The sequence below is a fragment of the Phacochoerus africanus genome, chromosome 13 (assembly GCF_016906955.1).
Source record: "Phacochoerus africanus isolate WHEZ1 chromosome 13, ROS_Pafr_v1, whole genome shotgun sequence".
Taxonomy (NCBI): domain Eukaryota; kingdom Metazoa; phylum Chordata; class Mammalia; order Artiodactyla; family Suidae; genus Phacochoerus; species Phacochoerus africanus.
This window is the reverse complement of record NC_062556.1, coordinates 20918478-20937063: the sequence shown is the minus strand read 5'-3', so window position 1 is coordinate 20937063 and position 18586 is coordinate 20918478. Positions and strand designations below refer to the sequence as shown.

The 18586-nt window shown below is 50.4% G+C and overlaps 1 protein-coding gene across 8 annotated transcripts in view; it reads right to left on the bottom strand.

Moving 5' to 3' along the window:
- Window positions 1-6661: 6661 nt before the first annotated feature.
- RUBCNL (rubicon like autophagy enhancer) overlaps window positions 6662-18586 on the bottom strand; it is a 41581-nt gene continuing 29656 nt past the window's right edge. For 3 of the 8 annotated variants that reach the window (XM_047755960.1, XM_047755962.1, XM_047755961.1), the window contains exons 10-14: window positions 14987-15225; window positions 13039-13100; window positions 10920-11073; window positions 9685-9775; window positions 6684-7186 (exon numbers count right to left, since the gene is read on the bottom strand). In XM_047755960.1, coding sequence (XP_047611916.1) covers window positions 7074-7186; window positions 9685-9775; window positions 10920-11073; window positions 13039-13100; window positions 14987-15225 — 659 coding nt within the window. In that variant the 3' untranslated portion in view covers window positions 6684-7073. Of the gene's footprint in view, window positions 7187-9684; window positions 9776-10919; window positions 11074-13038; window positions 13101-14966; window positions 15226-18586 lie in introns of those variants that run through there. The other 5 variants (XM_047755964.1, XM_047755965.1, XM_047755959.1 and 2 more) reach the window with 4 other exon arrangements.

The following is an 18586-nucleotide window of genomic DNA, read 5'->3' as shown; positions in this document are numbered from 1 at the left end:
CTCTAAACATGCTCTGCTACTTCTTTATTTTTATTTTTGGTCTTTTTGTCTTTTAGGGCCACATCCATGGCATATGGAGGTTCCCAGGCCAGGGGTCCAATAGGAACTGTAGCCACCAGCCTACACGACAGCCACAGCAACTGGGGATCCAAGCCACGTCTTGTAACCTACACCACAGCTCATGGCAATGCTGGATCCTTACTTAACCCACTGAGCGAAGCCAGGGATTGAACCCACAGTCTCATGGTTCCTAGTTGGGTCTGCTAACCACTGAGCCACGACAGGAACTCCCTCCCTGCTTCATTTTAAATGCAGGGCAGAGCACCACTGCTCCCCTTCATACTATCGTCCTATGGGCTCCTGTTTCACACAGAATAAAGCCCAGACTCCTCCCCATGGCCTTGACGGCCTTATGGGATCCAGCTCCTGCCTGTTCTCCAATCACTGCCTAGGATGCTCCAGCCGTGACCTTCTGGTTTGGGGACACAGCAGCTCCCTTGCACCTGGGGTCTTTTGCTTTTGCCATTCTTTCTGCAAATGCTCTGGTCCCCGGTCTTTGCATGTCTGTCTACTCTTTTATTTTATTTATTTATTTATTTATTTGTCTTTTTAGGGCTGCACCCACGGCATATGGAAGTTCCCAGGCTAGGGGTTGAATCAGAGCTGCAGCTGCCGGCCTACAGCACAGCCACAGCAATGCAGGATCCAAGCCACATCTGCGACCTACACCAGAGCTCACAGCAACACCGGATCCTTAACCCACTGAGTGAGGCCAAGGATTGAACCCATGCCGCAGCAGCGACTCAAGCTGCTGTAGTGACAGCGCCAGATTCTTAACCTGTTGAGCCACAGGGAACTCCTACTCTTTGTCTTTAAGGCTCAGCATCAATGTCATTTCCCCAGAATTTCTCTGGCCGTTCATTTAAAAATGGAAAATCTCAAGTCTCTACCACATAATAGATGCATAATAAATATTCGTTTTCTTCCTTTTCCCAGACAGCCCAGGCTCTGGTGCTGTTCACACACAAAGCCAAGGGGAGAAAGAATTATTGCTTGAAGCCCGCACTGCCCCAAGCCCTGGCGTTGGTACAGAGCTGGCAGACCTCAACCACCTGTTAGCATAACAGTGTCCCCGGGAAGGTGGAGGGAACCATTGGAAGTAGGTGAGTTTGGCTTGTGTCAGTGTGGGGCTGCATTCCTCAGGACACGGGGAGCCCTGGCTGGAGCCACCGTTGGAGTTCCCATCGTGGAGCAGTGGTTAATGAATCCGACTAGGAACCATGAGGTTGCAGGTTCGATCCCTGGCCTTGCTCAGTGGGTTAAGGATCCAGCGTTGCCGTGAGCGGTGGTGTGGGTCACAGACATGGCTCAGATCCTGAGTTGCTGTGGCTCTGGCGTAGTCTGGTGGCTGCAGCTCCAATTCAGTCCCTAGCCTGGGAACCTCCATATGCCGTAGGAACGGCTCAAGAAAAGGCAAAAAGATAAATAAATAAATAAATAAATAAATAAAAATAAATAAAAAATAAACACCCACCATTGGATTCATACAAAGATGACCTTGCAGAGACAAGCAAGACCCAGGGGACCTAACTAGTATTCAACCAGCTCTGTGGTTCCTGAACGCGAGGCGCTCCATGGGAGAAAGGAGATGCCAAGCAGCACTTCAAAGCTTCAGGCCACAACCACACACAGCATCCTTTCCAACAGAATCGCCAGCCTCTCTTTTGCTACGTGCAGGGGGGCTAGGACTCCCGGCCCATGAAGAGCAGAGCAGAGATTGGTGGACATGCTACGAGCTGTAAACACATCCTCCTTCTTGGTTTTTGTTGTTTTGTTTTTTTTTAATAGGCTAATGAAACATTGTCTTACATTTCATCTTACTCACCTTATTCTGTGTGCCTAATTTTTTTTTCTTTTTATGGCCGCACCCACAGCATGTGGAGGTTCCCAGGCTAGGGATCAAATCAGAGCTGCAGCCGCCAGCCTACACCACAGCCACAGCCACACAGCATCCAAGCCACATCTGCAACCGACGCCACAGCTCACGACAATGCTGGATCCTTAACCCACTGAGCGAGGCCAGGGATGGAACCCGAATCCTCATAGATCCTACTCAGGTTCGTAACCGCTGAGCCACAATGGGAACTCCCGTTAGTCTGTTTTTTCATAGTTGATTTACATTGTTCCGCATTAGTTCATTTTTTAATGTCAGCACTTGTTTAAAGTGAATGGTCCTGAGGATGAGAACAAGACAGCGGGGATAGGGAGGTGGCAGAAGGTGACGTTTCCCAAATAAGCAATGAGAAGCGTCTGCTTGGGTGGCGGCAGGGGGGCTCTGCGGGCAGAAGGCTGGTTTGCAGCCCAGGGCTTGATGCCGGGACTGTGAGCTGGTGCCTCCAGGCTGCCTCCTTGAACCCAGCATCCTCTCCTGGCTGAAAGGAACCTGCGGACATGCCAGGGAGTCAAAACTTCAGTCGCTGCCACCACGGCTCAGCCAGACACCTACACCCAGGGGGCCTCCGTCTCAAGATTCTCAAGGCCATTTCCACAGGGGGGTGTGGGGGGAGGACTGCCTCATCTCATTGCCAACATCTGCCCCACGCCCGCTTCTTCAAAGCAAACACCGAAGGACCTCTGCCTTTAACCAATCCCCAGCTGGTTGTGAAAAGAGGAATCAGACTTTTTCACTTCACCAGAAACTAAAATGGTGCTTTGGTGGGTGACATCATGAGAGGCAGACATGTAAACAACCACTGGAAAACCTCAGCGTGGAACTGAGAACACAAGGTTGCCGGCTTCCTCACACCTGGAGCAGTCGCTCTCCCGGCGGCGGAAGGGACCCAGGAGCCAAGCGATTAACCACAGAGTGGAAGCAAATTCTATGCTTTTCTCTGCACTTGGCAGCAGGCCTCTGCCTGCACCGCCCTGGTGCTTTTTGTCCCAAGGCTGCCCCCTGATCTTCATCCCTCTGCGTTCCTGCCACCACACTCTGCTTGGGGTCAGGCCTTCTGCTGGGGGCTTCATTTTCATTTCCTTTTTTTTTTTTTTTTTTTTGGTTTTTTAGGTCTACACCTGCAGCATACGGAGGTTCCCAGGCTAGGAGTCGAATTGGTGCTATGGCTGCCGGCCTACACCACAGCCACAGCAACACCGGATCCAAGCCGCGTCTGTGCCCTACACCACAGCTCACGGCAACACCAGATCCTTAACCCACTGAGGGAGGCCAGGGATCGAATCTGCAGCCTCACGGCTCCTCGTCAGATTCGTTTCCACTGTGTCAACAGGAACTCCTCATTTTCATTTCTAATCTCCATAACAATCACATGGAACTCTTATCACCCATGTTCTAAACGGAGGCTCAGATCATTTAAGGAGCGTGGTCAGAGGCACACACGCAGGAAGCCACAGACCTGGGATTCAGCCCATAGTGCTGGCCAAGGATTTGCACTCACGTCACCGCATCAGAACGTCTCTGGGATGCTTGGCGCTCCTCGCCCGGTGGCCCCTGCTTCAACTCCCTACCTGCAGAGACTCACAACTCTAAAGCGCATGTTACTGGACGTTTCCAAGGAAAGAGTATAAAGGTGGAAAAAGAATCACAGATCCCAGCAGGACGCCACAATGGAGGGGACGGTCTGATGGGATATACCAGGGGTTCATCTTCCTTCTGGCAGCTGAGGAAGAAGTGCAGGGGGACACCACACCGGGAGTAAGGCCCATTCAAGAACAATGTCTGCAGCAACTCATTATCCCCCTCCGGGGTGCTGCACGTGGGAGCCACCCCTCTGCTCCATCAGGTACCAGGAAGGAGCCCCTGTTACCACAATGGGAGGAACTACATCCCAGTCAAACCTGTAGACTGGTGGTTTAAATCACATCCTCTTTCCTTAAAATAAAAAAAAAAAAATTAAAGGAGTTCCCATTGTGCTCAGTGGTAACGAAGCCAACTAATATGCACGAGGACACGAGTTCAATCCCTGGATCCGGTGTTGCCATGAGCTGCAGTGTAGGTCACAGACGTGGCTTGGATCTGGTGTTGCTATGGCTGCGGTGTAGGCTGTGGTGATTTGACCCCTAGCCTGGGAACAGCCCTCAGGTGCAGCCCTAAAAAAAAGTCCATATGCCGCAGGTGCAGCAAAAAAAAAAAAAAAAAAAATCCAAAGCATCACTTCCTGGCCGTTCCTGTGCACTCTCTCCCACAGCATCCAAGATGCATCACACCCCCAGGAGCACGCACGTGCACACACACACACACACACACACACACACACTCACTAGTGCCTTACAAACATAGCAGCCTCACCCTGAGCCCTTCAAGCAACGCACAAGCCACAGCCACTTCCTCAAATCAATGCCAGGGGAGGATGCGAGGAAGTCCTCAGCATGATGCCACCAACTCAGGCTTGACCTTACAAGTGAAAGGTGTTTTTTGTACTATCTCAAAAAGATGCCATGGAAGACGTGGGAGTTGGAACGTGGTCTTTGGAGGCAGGCAGCATGCACCACTTGGGGGAACCTACATAGGGTATCTTTCCTCTGAGGCTTCCTCAGTGTCCTTACGTATAAGTGGAGACAGTGGCATGACCCTCACAGAGCGGTGGAAAGGAATGACATGCCCTCTGGACCCTGGATTCCTAACAGGGAACATAAGCTATGGGGAAGAATGAAACATTGTCTTAAATATCATCGTATTCTATCTACTTAAATTTTTTTTTTCTTTTTATGGCTGCACCTGGGGCATATGGATGTTCCCCAGCTAGGAGTCAAATCAGAGCTGCAGCCATCAGCCTATGCCCCAGCCACGCTGGATCCAAGCCACGCTGCACCTACACCACAGCCACAGCAACACCAGATCCAAGCAGCATCTGTAACCTACACCACAGCTTTTAGCAATGCCAGATCCTTAACCCACTGAGCGAGGCCAGGAATCGAACCCACCTCCTCACGGAGACTACGTTGAGTCCTTAACCCACGGAGCTGCCGGGAGAACTCCCTAAATTTCTATTTCAAAGAGACCTGGCTTGGGAGTTCCTCTTGTGGCTCAATGGTTAATGAATCCAACTAGGAACCATGAGATTGCAGGTTCGATCCCTGGCCTCACTCAGTGGGTTAAGGATCCGGCGTTGCCATGAGCTGTGGTGTAGGTTGCAGACGTGGCTCGGATCTGGCATTGCTGTGGCTGTGGCGTAGGCCAGCGGCTACAGCTCTGATTTGACCCCTAGCATGGGAACCTCCGTATGCTGCAGGTGTGGCCCTGGAAAAGACAAAAAAATAAAAAAAATTAAAAATAAAAATAAAAGAGACCCGGCTTAACTAATAATGGGACACGGCTCTGGCAGAGGCCCCTGGGATGGGAAAACAATTGATGGGATGAGAGGACACCAAATTGACAGGAGACACTCATTTCTGCATCTACTCAATATTATCCCACTGAATGAACCAGACACACACACACACACGGGACTGGGTGAGGGTGAGGGAACGACTTGTACCACTTTACTGCCTGCCTGTGCTGTCTGACAAGTTCATTCAGAGTAGGTTTAGTCAGGGCATAAGAATGCAGGGGTCCAGCACCATGCTCCAGGCTGGGGTTGTGCCGCGAAGGGACCCCGTCACAGGGCTTTCCTCAAGTGGAAAAAGTAGAGAGGAGATGGAAGAAAAACCATAGGCTCAGGTGTTTTAAGAAAGCATAGAAATATGGAGTTCCCGTCGTGGCTCAGTGGTTGATGAATCTGACTAGGAATGATGAGGTTGCAGGTTCAATCCCTGGCATTGCTCAGTGGGTTGAGGATTCGGCATTGCTGTGAGCTGTGGTGTAGGTTGCAGACGTGGCTCAGATCCCGCGTTGCTGTGGCTCTGGCCTAGGCTGGTGGCTACAGCATATGGAGGTCTGGGAACCTCCATATGCCGCAGGAGCAGCCCTAGAAAAAGGCAAAAAGACTAATATTAGGAAAAAGAAATTCATAACAGTTTAGTGATTCACCTAACCTGCTCAATGGAATGTCTTTATTTATTCACTTTTTAGGGCCTCACACGTAGCATATGGAGGTTCCCAGGCTAGGGGTCGAATCGGAACTTGTAGCCACCAGCCTATACCACAGCCGTAGCAAGGTGGGATCCGAGCCATGTCTGCGACCTACACCACAGCTCACAGCAACGCCAGATCCCCGACCTACTGAGCAAGGGCAAGGATCGAACCCACATGCTCACGGATACTAGTTGGATTCATTTCCACTGCGCCACTGCAGGAACTCCATCTATGATTTTAATATCATTACTAGAATAACACTGGTCATTAACAGCACTTTCCCATAACTTATTCAACTCTTCAAATTCCTAAGGTTCAATCTGATATCTAGGAGACAAAATCCTGATGGGCAGGGATAAAGTTCTACTCACCCACAGATCCCTTGACTTTGAGGGATAGAGGTGACAAATACAGGTTTGCTTTGAGCCATCTGAACGAGCGCCATCTAGAGGCAACTACTTCAAATGGCACCTCCATGCACTGCAAAGCAACTCAAAATAGACACAGACGTAACTGCAGAAGCAATGGGTATCCTTTCTACAGACCCTGGAATGAGTAACATCTGTAAGACTGACACAGTTACAAAATGAAATTTAAGTGCTGGAAAAAAACCCCAGAGAAGACATACTTTTGGTTTCATTTTTGTTCATTGGAAGTAACAATCCCTTTCACAAAACAAGCTTTACAAAGAAGGGGAACTGAGTAATTCATCTTGTCAGTTACAATTCATAAAAAACAGGCTAGGTACAACTACTCAAATGCAATTTAAGTATCAAAAAAAAAAAAAACCCCACAAACTCTTAAAAAAAACCAGTAGCAGCAAAAACATTAAAGATTTGTAAACAACATCACCAGTAACAACCCCAGGCTTAACAACAAAGAATCTTCATTCTTTTAAAATATTAAATATATATATCTATATAATAAAGAGAATATTGGCCATCTTTTTTCTTAATAGACAATACTCCATAATAAAACAATGTCAGGACACAAAGGACGCGATAATTAGGTGTGTTGAACGGTCTTCTCGCGATAGTCAGGGGCATCATGTGGCCGCAGAGGGTGGACTCTCCAAAAGCCTCCTCCTGGCTGTGATCCTCGCACAGCGGGGGCACTGGGAGGACTGGAAGCACTGCTTGTGAAAGCAAGCTCTGCACGCTGCAAGCAAGGACACGGCCATCAGCCAGCAGGAAGCCGGGTTTCCCAAATACGTACCGATGCCCATGCCCGCCCTGGGGAGAAAGGGGATCTGAATCCAGAAACCAGTCTCCCGGAGAGAAATCAGGCAGTTTGGAACTCGGAGGGACGACCAAGCTCCCCATTATCCTGCTCCACCCCACTATTCCTCCCTGTGCACCCCAAACCTCACTAGCTCACATTCAACATAGAAACACACACCAGCATCGTTACACTTTAAAGAAATAATGCCGTGCTTTAGTTATTAAGCTACTGTTAGGTCATGAAGTTCAGAGAGCTTGATGGAGCAGACGCTGCACTGCCTCCCAGATCCGCCCAAGACCACCCCCTGAGGAGCTGAAGATGTTGGTGGCCCACAGCTCAGGCGGCATCATCTCTTCTCTGGAAATGGCCCAAACCAAAGAAAGCTGCCTCGATCAAGGCCATGGCCCCTCGCTGGCCCCAGCTTGCATCCAGAGGCTAGTCAAGGTACGCTTTATAGGCCTGGCTGGCTCTCTGCCCCCAGTTTGGCTGAAAGGCCATCCCAGCTCCAGAGTTCCCCACGAGATGCGCTGAGCCTTCAAGGCGACCACACCGCAGCTCAACTTCTCCCTCTGTCCATCCGGCTGTCTCCACATCCAGCGGGTGATGAGCCCGAGGACACTCCCCCAGGGTACATCCTCCACGCAAATCCCGCTTCTGAGTCCCTCTGCTGGGAACCCATCCTGCACTGCCTAATGGGTGAGGGGAGAGAACCCCGGGGGATGCCGAGAGGGACCGGCTGATACCAAGAATGAGGCCAGAACTCATCACACAACTCTTTCCCATGAGAGAGTTTAGAGAGCAAGGGGGTCTCCTGGGGCCCTAATACAGGCAGACCTCAGAGATACTGGAAGTTCAGCTCCAGACCATCGTGGTAAAGCAAATAACGCAATAAAGTGAGTCATGTTTGTGTTTGGTTTCCCAGCACACATAAAAGTTATGTTTACCCTATACTGTAGTCTATTAAGGAGGCAATAGCATTGTCTTAGAAATGTACATAGGTTAACTAAAAAATACTTTATTGCTACAGCAGAAACTGGCACAACATTGTAAATCAACTATATTAAAAAAAAAAATACCGTATTGCTAAAAAAATGCCAGCCGGCACCTGAGCCCTCAGTGAATTAAAATCCTCTTGCACTAGTAACATCAAAGCTCCCCAATCACAGATCACCGTCATGAATAGTGATGAGGAAAACGTTTGAGGTATTGGGAGAATCACCAAAATGTGACACAAGGACACAGGGTGAGCAAATGCTGTTGGAAAAATGGCGCCATAGACTTGCTCCCCCCGGAATTGCCACAAACCTTCAAACCTTCAGTGTGTGAAAAATGTACCATCTGTGCAGCTCAGTGAAGCAAGGCAAAATAAAACGAGGCGTGCCTGTAGAGATGAACAAGGGTCTGCAAACTTTTTCTTTCTTTCTTTCTTTCTTTCTTTTTTTTTTTTTTTTTAGGGCCGCGCCTGCAGCATATGAAAGTTCCCAGGCCAGGGGTCAAATCAGAGCTACAGCTGCCGAACTTTGCTTACAGCCACAGCAACACCGAATCTGAGCCCTGTCTGCGACCTACACCACAGCTCGCAGCAACACCAGATCCTTTGACCCACTGATCGAGGCCAGGGATTGAACCCACATCCTCATGGATACTAGTTGGGTTTGTTTCTGCGGCACCACAACAGGAATTCCTGCAAACTTTTGCTGCAAAGGGCCAGTCGGTAAGTGTTTTCAGCCTTGCAGGCCATTTGGTCTCCATAACAACTACTTGACTCTGCCACGTGACTGATGCCAGAGATGCCAGAGACAACACTTCAGGGTCAGGTGTGGCTGGGATTCAGTTACAAAATAGAGGTGGCTGTCACTTGAGCTGATGCAGAAAAACTGGGGCATAGGCCAAACAGAGGTCTCCTCCTCTCTCCAAACCCTGTTCCAAAGGACATCATCCTTTCTCCCTGCCCCACCCCAATACTCCTCCCTGTGCACCCCAATCCTCACTAGCTCACATTCTACATAGAAACACACACCAGTATCCTCACACGTTAAAGACATAACTCTGTGCTTTGGTTATTAAGCTCTTTTTTTTCTTTTCTTTTTAGGGCCACACCTGCGGCATATGGAAGCTCCCAGGCTAGGGGCTGAATGGGGGGAGCTGCAGCTGCTGGTCTACACCACAGCCACAGCAACGCCAGATCCGAGCCGTGTCTGTGACCTACACCCCAGCTCATGGTCATGCTGGATCCTTAACCTGCTGAGCAAGATCAGAGATTGAAGTGACATCCTCATGGATCCTACGGCAGGTTTTTAACCCACTAAGCCACAACGGGACCTCCTGAGCTACTACTAAGCTTAAGTTAAATTTGTGCTCAAGCCATCAAACTTAACTTTGCCCCTAAGGGATCAAGCGCTGAGCTCGCTTACAGCATTGCGGGATTTAGGTACCTGAACATCGTCTGCACGTTGCCGTCTGAAACGGGAAGATGACAGCTGCGCTCCGGCAGAATTCACAGATGAAGCCCTTTCCTTGGCACAGCTGTAAGAACAGGAGTCAAAACGTTAGTCCTCGTTGGTAACGTTTCTTTTGATGGAGAAGCTGCAGTGCCACGTGTACAAAACTGATTCCAGCCTTAGAAGGAACAGGATGCTTTATCCTGCCACGGTGGATGGATCAGAACAATAAATGTGCATTCATTTTGCCTGGAGAAACTGCACTTTAAGGCATTCGAGGCACAAGAGAAAGACAACAATTTTAAACATGTGTTTTTTTGTTTTGTTTTGGGTTTGTTTTTGTTTCTTGTCTTTTCTAGGGCCGCTTCCCACGGCATATGGAGGTTCCCAGGCTAAGGGTCTAATCGGAGCTGTAGCTGCCGGCCTACACCACAGCCACAGCCATGCCAGATCTGAGCCACATCTGCGACCTACACCACAGGTCACGGCAACAATGGAGCCTTAACCCACCGAGCAAGGCCAGGGATCGAACCCCCAACCTCATGATTCCTAGTCGGATTCCTTAACCACTGAGCCATGACGGGAACTCCTGTTTTTTCTTCTTTTTAAGGCCACACCTGTGGCACATGGAAGTTCCCAGGCTAGGGGTTGAAGAGGAGCTGCCGCTGCCAGCCGACACCACAGACACAGCAACGTGGGATCCAAGCTGCATCTGTTACCTATGCCACAGCTTGTGGCAATGCTGGATCCTTTACCCACTGAATGAGGCCAGGGATCAACCCCTGGCTTCATGGATAATAACTGGGGTCTTAACCCACTGAGCCACAATGAGAACTCCCAAAACGTGTTCTTAAATGACCTCATTTTGCTTCTGACGGCTCCCTTGCGATTCTTCAGTCCCCGAGGGCCCAGAGCTCCCCTTCCACTGGATCCCCAGTCTCCTTGGCGGCGTGTGTCACATTAGAGCAGATGGGAGTGAATGGGGGCCCCACACAGGGCTGGGCACCCGGACTCTAAGTCTCTCAGCCCAGGCTTGCATCCCATTAGAATGTTCTTGGTCTGACACCTAACAGCTCTGAACCTCATTTTTCTCCTCTGTGAATGGTGGTGCCAGCACTTTCTGCAGAGTGTGTGGGGGTTAAATGAGATGAAGTGCACAACACCCAGCCTGGGTCCCGCCGAAGAAGGGACAGCTTGGGACGCGCCCGCCTGGGCCGGTCGAACCTCACCTCACAGCCAGCCACGTGCTCCAGGGAAACTTTCAGAATGTCCTTGAGCGAGGGCACCAGCAGCCCCTTCTTAACCTTGACCAGGTCCTCCAGGGAGAAGAGGTGGAGGTCATCAGTCAAGTGTACTGGCACCTGCTCAAACTCCGCCAACGCGCTGCCGGAGAGGAAACAGAGCAAGTCAAATCCCACCCACACGGGCCAGAGCAGAAGCAGGGGATGCTTTTTTCTGGCCCTCCACTTAATTTTGTGAACTCAATTAAAAAAAAAAAAAAAAAAAGCCCCAGGAACAAGGAAATCTTATGGCCCACTTTTGGCAAATCTGCTTGGACGCCAGAAAGTTAAAATTCCATCACTGCCAATTTCAAAAAGCTGAAGGAGAAAACTGTCTCTGGCAGCCTGCCCACGCAGACACTGAGTAAAAGAAACTCCACCTTTGTTTTCCAAGCCTGGAGAGGTGTCCTGAGCTAAAAATTGCCACCTTATTCATTCCAGCTCGATTTCAAGTCCTCGAGCATCACTGACTGATGTGTCAGGAGAGTTACTATGACACCCGAAGCCACGGGTCCAACACAGAGATTAGGACTCAGACGTCCGCCTGCGGGCCGGTCGCAAAGATGTTCACACCTGAACAGGCCCTTCTCTAAGCCCTCCTGACCTCCTCCTGACTCCCCCAAACCAAGGAGCAGCATCGCCACGCATTGCATCCCCAAGCCGGCCGCTGCCTCCATTGGACTTGACATCCTAGGGATGCCACACCACACTGGAGTCTCTGCCCAGCCTGGGGTCCTCGGTCACACTGTTTCCTTGACCAGGGGTCCTCTGACCCCTGTCCTGGCTCTGACTTGCTCTTCAGGCTAGGGTTTTTTTTCCCAGGAAGCCTTGTTTGCATGCTTCATTCCCCCCCCCCCCCCCCGCCCCCGCCACCTCCACTTCCCCCAAGGTCCCTTAGGGAGGTGCTTGCTGCCCTCTAGGCCCCAGGGCACCTGCGCACGTGACCGACGACACACCCCAGCAATGATCCCTTTGTGCTAACTTTCTTCCCAGACTCTACCTCAACATGTGTCCTGTTGCTCTTTTATCTGAAGCACAGAATGGATATTCAAGAAAATTTCACAGATGGTAAGAACTGTAGATATTGTTACATGTTACAGAGAAACTGGGGCCCTGAGAAGAAATTAACCTTTCGCCCCAACACCATGAGGGGGCGCTCCAGGCCAAATGACAACCGAGGACAAGCTCCTCCCCAAGAAATGTACAGAAGCAAAATACAGCATCATTAAACAGAGGTCAGAAGTGGAAAGCAGCTTTAAAACAGAACCAAAAATGTGAAAAACCTATGAGTCCAACTATTATAACAAATAATCCTAACTCCTTGAGTAACGTGCTTTTCCCTTTAGAAATCTCCATCAGTGAATTCACGTCTGTGCCTTTATGGCCTTGGTCTCCAGAAGTTCATCCTAAGGGATGAACCTAGGGATGTGGCCAGAGGTTCAGCTAAAGCCTAGTGGTGTGTGTCTGTCTGTCTGTCTGTCTGTCTTTCTTTCTTTCTTTCTTTTTTCTTTCTTTCTTTCTTTCTTTCTCTTTCTTTCTTCCTTCCTTCCTTCCTTCCTTTTGCTTTTTGGGGCCACACCTGTGGCATATGGAGGTTCCCAGGCTAGGGGTCTAATTGGAGCTGTAGTTGCCGGCCTACACCCCAGCCACAGCCACTTTGGATCTGATCCACGTCTGTGACCTACACTGCAGCTCATGGCAACACCAGATCCTTAACCCAGGGAGTGAGGCCGGGGATCGAACCTGTGTCCTCACGGATACTAGTCATTTCTGCTGCACCACAATGGCAACTCCCAATGATAACAATTTGTAAAAGGCCACTGGCTAGAGTTGTTTCACCCTCATATTGATCCATTCTTCTTAACATGTGAAATTCCCCACTGGTGAGTTAGAAGCTTAGGCAACATTCAAGAGAAGGTCTGCATTGCCCAGGAGAGACACAGGAGATCGCTGCGTCCCAGGGGCACGGGACCAGGAGGCACAGCGGACTGACAAGTGCATGGAGGCCACATGAACTCGCCCCCCCGGGGCCCGCCCTGTCCCAGCCAGTCCCAGCCAGCGGTCGTACCTTTCGGCAAACCTGCAGGTCTTCAACAGCTTCTTGACATGGAATAGCTGCTCCTGGATTTCCTAATGTGAGAAACCAAACAGAGAGGACAGGGCGAATGTGACACATAACACGGGCAATGTGTAAGTCAGAGTTACATGTCATTTCTAACCTCGAAATGCTGCAACTCTAGAAAATAAGCCTTTGAAATACTATCCTATTGTAGAGCAAACTATAGCCAATCTCTTGTGATAGACCATGATGGAAGATAATATGAGAAAAAGTATGTGTACACACACACACACACACATGAATGACTGGGTCACTTTGCTGTACAGCAAAAATCGACACAACACTGTAAATCAACTCTAAAAATTAAAAAAAAAGAAATACACAGTCTATAGAGGTTCATAACTGAGTCCAGAGAGGTACAGATGGTCCAGGAGGGACTCAGGCTTTGGGGAGCCTGAAGTTGACACAGTATTCAGGACCCCTGTTAACAAAAACGCCAAAAACTCTGCCCAGAAGAAGGAGATCCTGCCACGGAGATGCCCTGGAGGAACGTGGAGGACCTTATGCTGAGCGAGATGAGCCAGGCACAGAAAGACAAGAACTGCGTGATCTTACTTTGATGTGCAATCTAAAAAAGTCGAGTTCGGAGTTCCCGTCATGGCGCAGTGGTTAACGAATCCGACTGGGAACCATGAGGTTGCGGGTTCGGTCCCTGACCTTGCTCAGTGGGTTAACGATCCGGCGTTGCCGTGAGCTGTGGTGTAGGTTGCAGATGCGGCTCGGATCCCGCGTTGCTGTGGCTCTGGCATAGGCTGGTGGCTACAGCTCCGATTGGACCCCTAGCCTGGGAACCTCCATATGCCGAGGGAGTGGCCCAAGAAATAGCAAAAAAAAAAAAAGACAAAAAAAATTTAAAAAAGATTTAAAAGTCGTGTTCACACAAGCAGCGAGGAGAAGGGTGGCTCCCCAGGGGCGGGGAGGTGGGGAAACGGGGAGATGCTGGACCAGGGCACAGCGCTGCAGTAACGCAGGACGACCTCGCTGAGAGACGCTGTGTGCGGCATGACGACTACAGTTCATGAGACTCTTATTAAACTCTGGAAATTTGCTGAGAGGAAAAGCTGCAGGTGTTCTCACCCCACACATAGCAGGTAACGGTGTGAGGGGATGGATATGCTAACTAGCCTGACACCAAATCACATGACCACGCACCCACACATCAGATCATCACATGGTTTTGTTTTCTCTCTCTCTCTTTTCTTTTCTTTTCTTTTTTTTTTTTTTTTTTTTGCTGCCTCTCGGCATATGGAATTCCCAGGCCAGGGACTGGATCTGAGCCACAGTTGTGACCTACACTGAAGCTGGGGCAACGCTGGATTCTTTAACCCACTGTGCTGGGCCGGGCATCGAACATGTGTCTTGGCATTGCAGAGCGGCTGCCAATCCCATTACACCACCGGTGTTTGTTTTCTTTTTAGGGCCGCAGCTGTGGCATATGGAGGTTCCCAGGCTAGGGGGTTGAATCGGAGCTACAGCTGCCAGCCACAGCCATAGCCACAGCAACAACCTGAGCCACATCTGCGACCTACACCACAGTCTGTGGCAACACTAGACCCTTAACCCACTGAATGAGGCCAGGGATAGAATCCAAATCCTCATGGACACTATATCAGGTTCTTAACCCACTGAGCCACAACGGAAATGCCGTCATGTTGTACACCTTAAATACACACAATTTTTATTTGAATGGCAATAAAATCCAAAAGCCATGTATACGTGACAACTATGCATACATGTCAAATGTGATATGGAGCCTCGGAAAGAGCCCAAGCAGGCGAGGGTCTCTGACGCATAAGCTCCATCCACTGGATGGTAAGCTGACCCCTTAAAGGGTCTGTCTGGATCCCCTGAGCCAGGGAAGATGTCCATTTACTGACCCAGAAAGGCAGCTGCTCACCCGCACTCTGTCCAGCTCCTTGGCTTTCGTGTAGAGGCTGCGGCTGACGTGCAGCAGGTTGAAGATGGGCTGGTGCCATATGCTGTCCAGCAGCCGTTTGGAGAAGTTGCTGACGGAGTACTTCCTGAAGTCCCACAGGTGGAGGATGCGGGCAGGGATGCAGGACTCGGCATGGCTGTGGCAGCAGTCGCAGAAATACTTGCCCAGGTATTCGCAGTAGCGCAGCCGCCTCACGAACTCTGGGGGCGGATGGACGGGAGGATGAGCACCACGCACCTGCCGCCGGAAACCCACCCTCGTCCGGCCCCACCGCCAATTCCCACTCAAGGTCAAGTCTACGCTTGCAGAGTCTGTGCTGCCCAAGTCATGCTGGGGACGCCCTGGCAGACCCTGGGGGCCTGAGGTCGTGGCTGTTCTCGAGCTTAGCTTTTGTGGAGCAGGTGGTGGAAGAGAGACCCTTCCCCAAATGCTCCTGGATTTGGAAGATGGGCATCGTGAACTGACGTGTGGCCAAAAGAACATGAGATTCAAGGTCTGGAGATTGTGAGCATCCAGACTTGGTCTCCTAGTGGCCGGCACTCCTACAAGCCTGACTATCTTCAGGCTCTCGGTCCTGGTGCCACAAGAACCAACTCAGAACTGGATTCCGTGATATCATACATATGAAATGCGTTTTGTACGTGCTAACACACTCTACCTGTGCTGTTAGGAAGTAGGCCCAAAAGAGTTCCTGGATAAATAGTGAGGAAAACAATACCACAAAAAAGCACAAAGGATGGAAATACATGGAAAGAGGAAACACAAATAACCAGTAAAGAAAGGGAAAATACTCAGGCTCAGGGAGTTCCCGTCGTGGCGCAGCAGAAACGAATCTGACTAGGATCCGAGAAGACACAGGTTCGACCCCTGGCCTCGCTCAGTGGGTTAAGGATCCAGCATTGCTGTGACCTATGGTGTAGGTCGAAGACTTGGATCCTGTCTGGCGTGGCTTTGGCTGTGGTGTAGGCCGGTGGCTACAGCTCCAATTCGACCCCTAGCCTGGGAATCTCCATAAGCCGTGGGTGCGGCCCTAAAAAGACAAAAAAAAATTCACTGAATACACGTTACACATTATACTATCAATACAGAATGAATTATATCCATCTCTTCTGGCTTCCTCAGTCCTTTCGTTAAAACAGACAATGACACTGGACAAAGGACACGGATCGATGTCTCCACGGCTGCTGGTGCTTCTGCCCTCTGCGCTCCGCTACCTCTGCAGCAGGTTTTCTGCTCTTGCTCTTACTTTCCAGCCACACAGGACTTTTGCGCAATAGCCTTTGGTTCCTTTGCACGTGGCGGCCTCCCCCACCCCCACGCCTCTGGGGACAATCACTTACGAAGCCTTTCGCCCCGCCCCCAGCCCGCATCAGGTTCCCTGGTGGGAAATTGCACTGCGCTTCTGACTTTCTCTTCCCTAGCGGGCATCCACTCGAGGACCACTTCCTGCTGGCAGCTCCACGCGGGAAGGCCCGTGCTGCTGTCCACAGTGGGCCCTACGTCTGCCTCCTCCTCTGAACAAACTCCGGGAAGGACTTGCAGAGTTGCTGGAATCCCGGTCATGTGTTCAGAGTGTCTGACTCACACATTCAGTGTTCACTGGGGTACCAAGATCCTGTGGTTAACCACAAGGCATGGTCCCTCCGAGACGAGCTGCGAAGATGAGTCACTCCAAGAAAATGACTTCTAACTGTGATACACGGCAGGTGTCCTCACGCAGTGCGGGAGAGGGATGTTCGGAGGGGTTTCTGCATTCTCTTTTTATTTCCTTTTTTTTGTCTTTTTTTTTTTTGTCTTTTGTTGTTGTTGTTGTTGTTGTTGTTGTTGCTATTTCTTGGGCCGCTCCCGCGGCATATGGAGGTTCCCAGGCTAGGGGTTGAATCGGAGCTGCAGCCACCGGCCTACGCCAGAGCCACAGCAACGAGGGATCCGAGCCGTGTCTGCAACCTACACCACAGCTCACGGCAACGCCGGATCGTCAACCCACTGAGCAAGGGCAGGGACCGAACCCACAACCTCATGGTTCCTAGTCGGATTCGTTAACCACTGCGCCACGAAGGGAACTCCCTCTTTTTATTTCTTGAGGTGGAGCTGCTCAAAGCCTTCTTCCTTCCAAGGCTGCCTATCAAAGGCCAAGGGAACCCTTCCTGGCAAAGCCCTTGTGGCTAATCTTCCGCAGGTCAGACCCACGGACGTCCTCGCAGCAGAAAAAGGGGGTCGCAGGCTCAAGTGGCAACTGGCCTTTCTGACTGGGTGAAACCTGATTTTCTAGGCCCTCGGGCCACTCCCTGGAACTCGCTCAGAGGAGCCTGGCTCGCTCCTGGGGAAGTCATCTCATCCTTTAACAACTTTTAATTAACTAATTAATTAACTGTAGGGCCACACCCACAGCATGTGGAGGTTCCCAGGCTAGGAGTCAAATTGGAGCTGTAGCTGCCGGTCTACATCACAGCCACAGTAATACTGGATCTGAGCCTTGTCTGGAACCTACCCCACAGCTCACGGCAACGCCAGACCCTTCGCCCACTGGGCAAGGCCAGGGATTGAACCTGTGTCCTCATGGATACTAGTCAGATTCGTTTCCCCTGAGCCACAATGGGAACTCCTATTTATTTATTTTTAATGTTCTTTTTTTTTTTTTTTTAATTTAGGGCAGAACCTGTGGCATATGGAAGTTCCCAGGCTAGAGGTGGAATCAGAGCTACAGCTGCCCGCCTACACCACAGCTACAGCAACTCGGGATCCGAGCCATATCTGTGAGCTTCACTGCAGCCTGAGGCAACACTGGATCCTTAACCCACTGAGCAAGGCCAGAGATCGAACCTGCATCCTCATAGAGACAACATCAGGTTCTTAACACATTGAGCCACGATGGGAGCTCCTAACAACTATCTTTTGAGTCCCAACTGTGCACCAGGCACACTTATAAGATCAGGAAATAAAGCAATGGATGAAAGAGACCACATATCTGTCCTCAGGGAACTTAGAATCGAGGGAGGGAGACAGACAGTAACAAGAAAAAAAGAAAATCAGTGGAGTTCCCGTCGTGGCGCAGTGGAAACGAATCTGACTAGGAACCAAGAGGTTGCAGGTTCAATCCCTGGCCTTGCTCAGTGGGTTAAGGATCTGGCATTGCTGTGAGCTGTGGTGTAGGTTGAAGATGCAGCTTGGATCTGGTGCTGCTGTGGCTGTGGCATTGGCTGGCTGCTGTAGCTCTGATTCGACCCCTGGCCTGGGAACCTCCACATGCCACAGGTGCAGCCCTAAAAAGACCAAAAAAAAAAAAAAAAAGAAAAGAAAAGAAAACGAAAAAAATCAATAAAATTGGAAAGGGTATTTTAGGAAAATAAAGGCTAGAAGAAAAAATCGAAGAAAGGAGGGAATATAAAGTGTGCACGTGTGTGTTTGTGGCCAGGAGGGGGGCCAGACGGACAGTTTCAACATCGCGGCCAGGGCAGACCTCAGGGTTTTGAGTGAAGATGGAAAGGGAGGAAGGGAACCAGCAGGGGGGATGTCCCGTGTCCCGGCGGGGGGGGGGGGGGGGGGCATGAGAGACAGAAA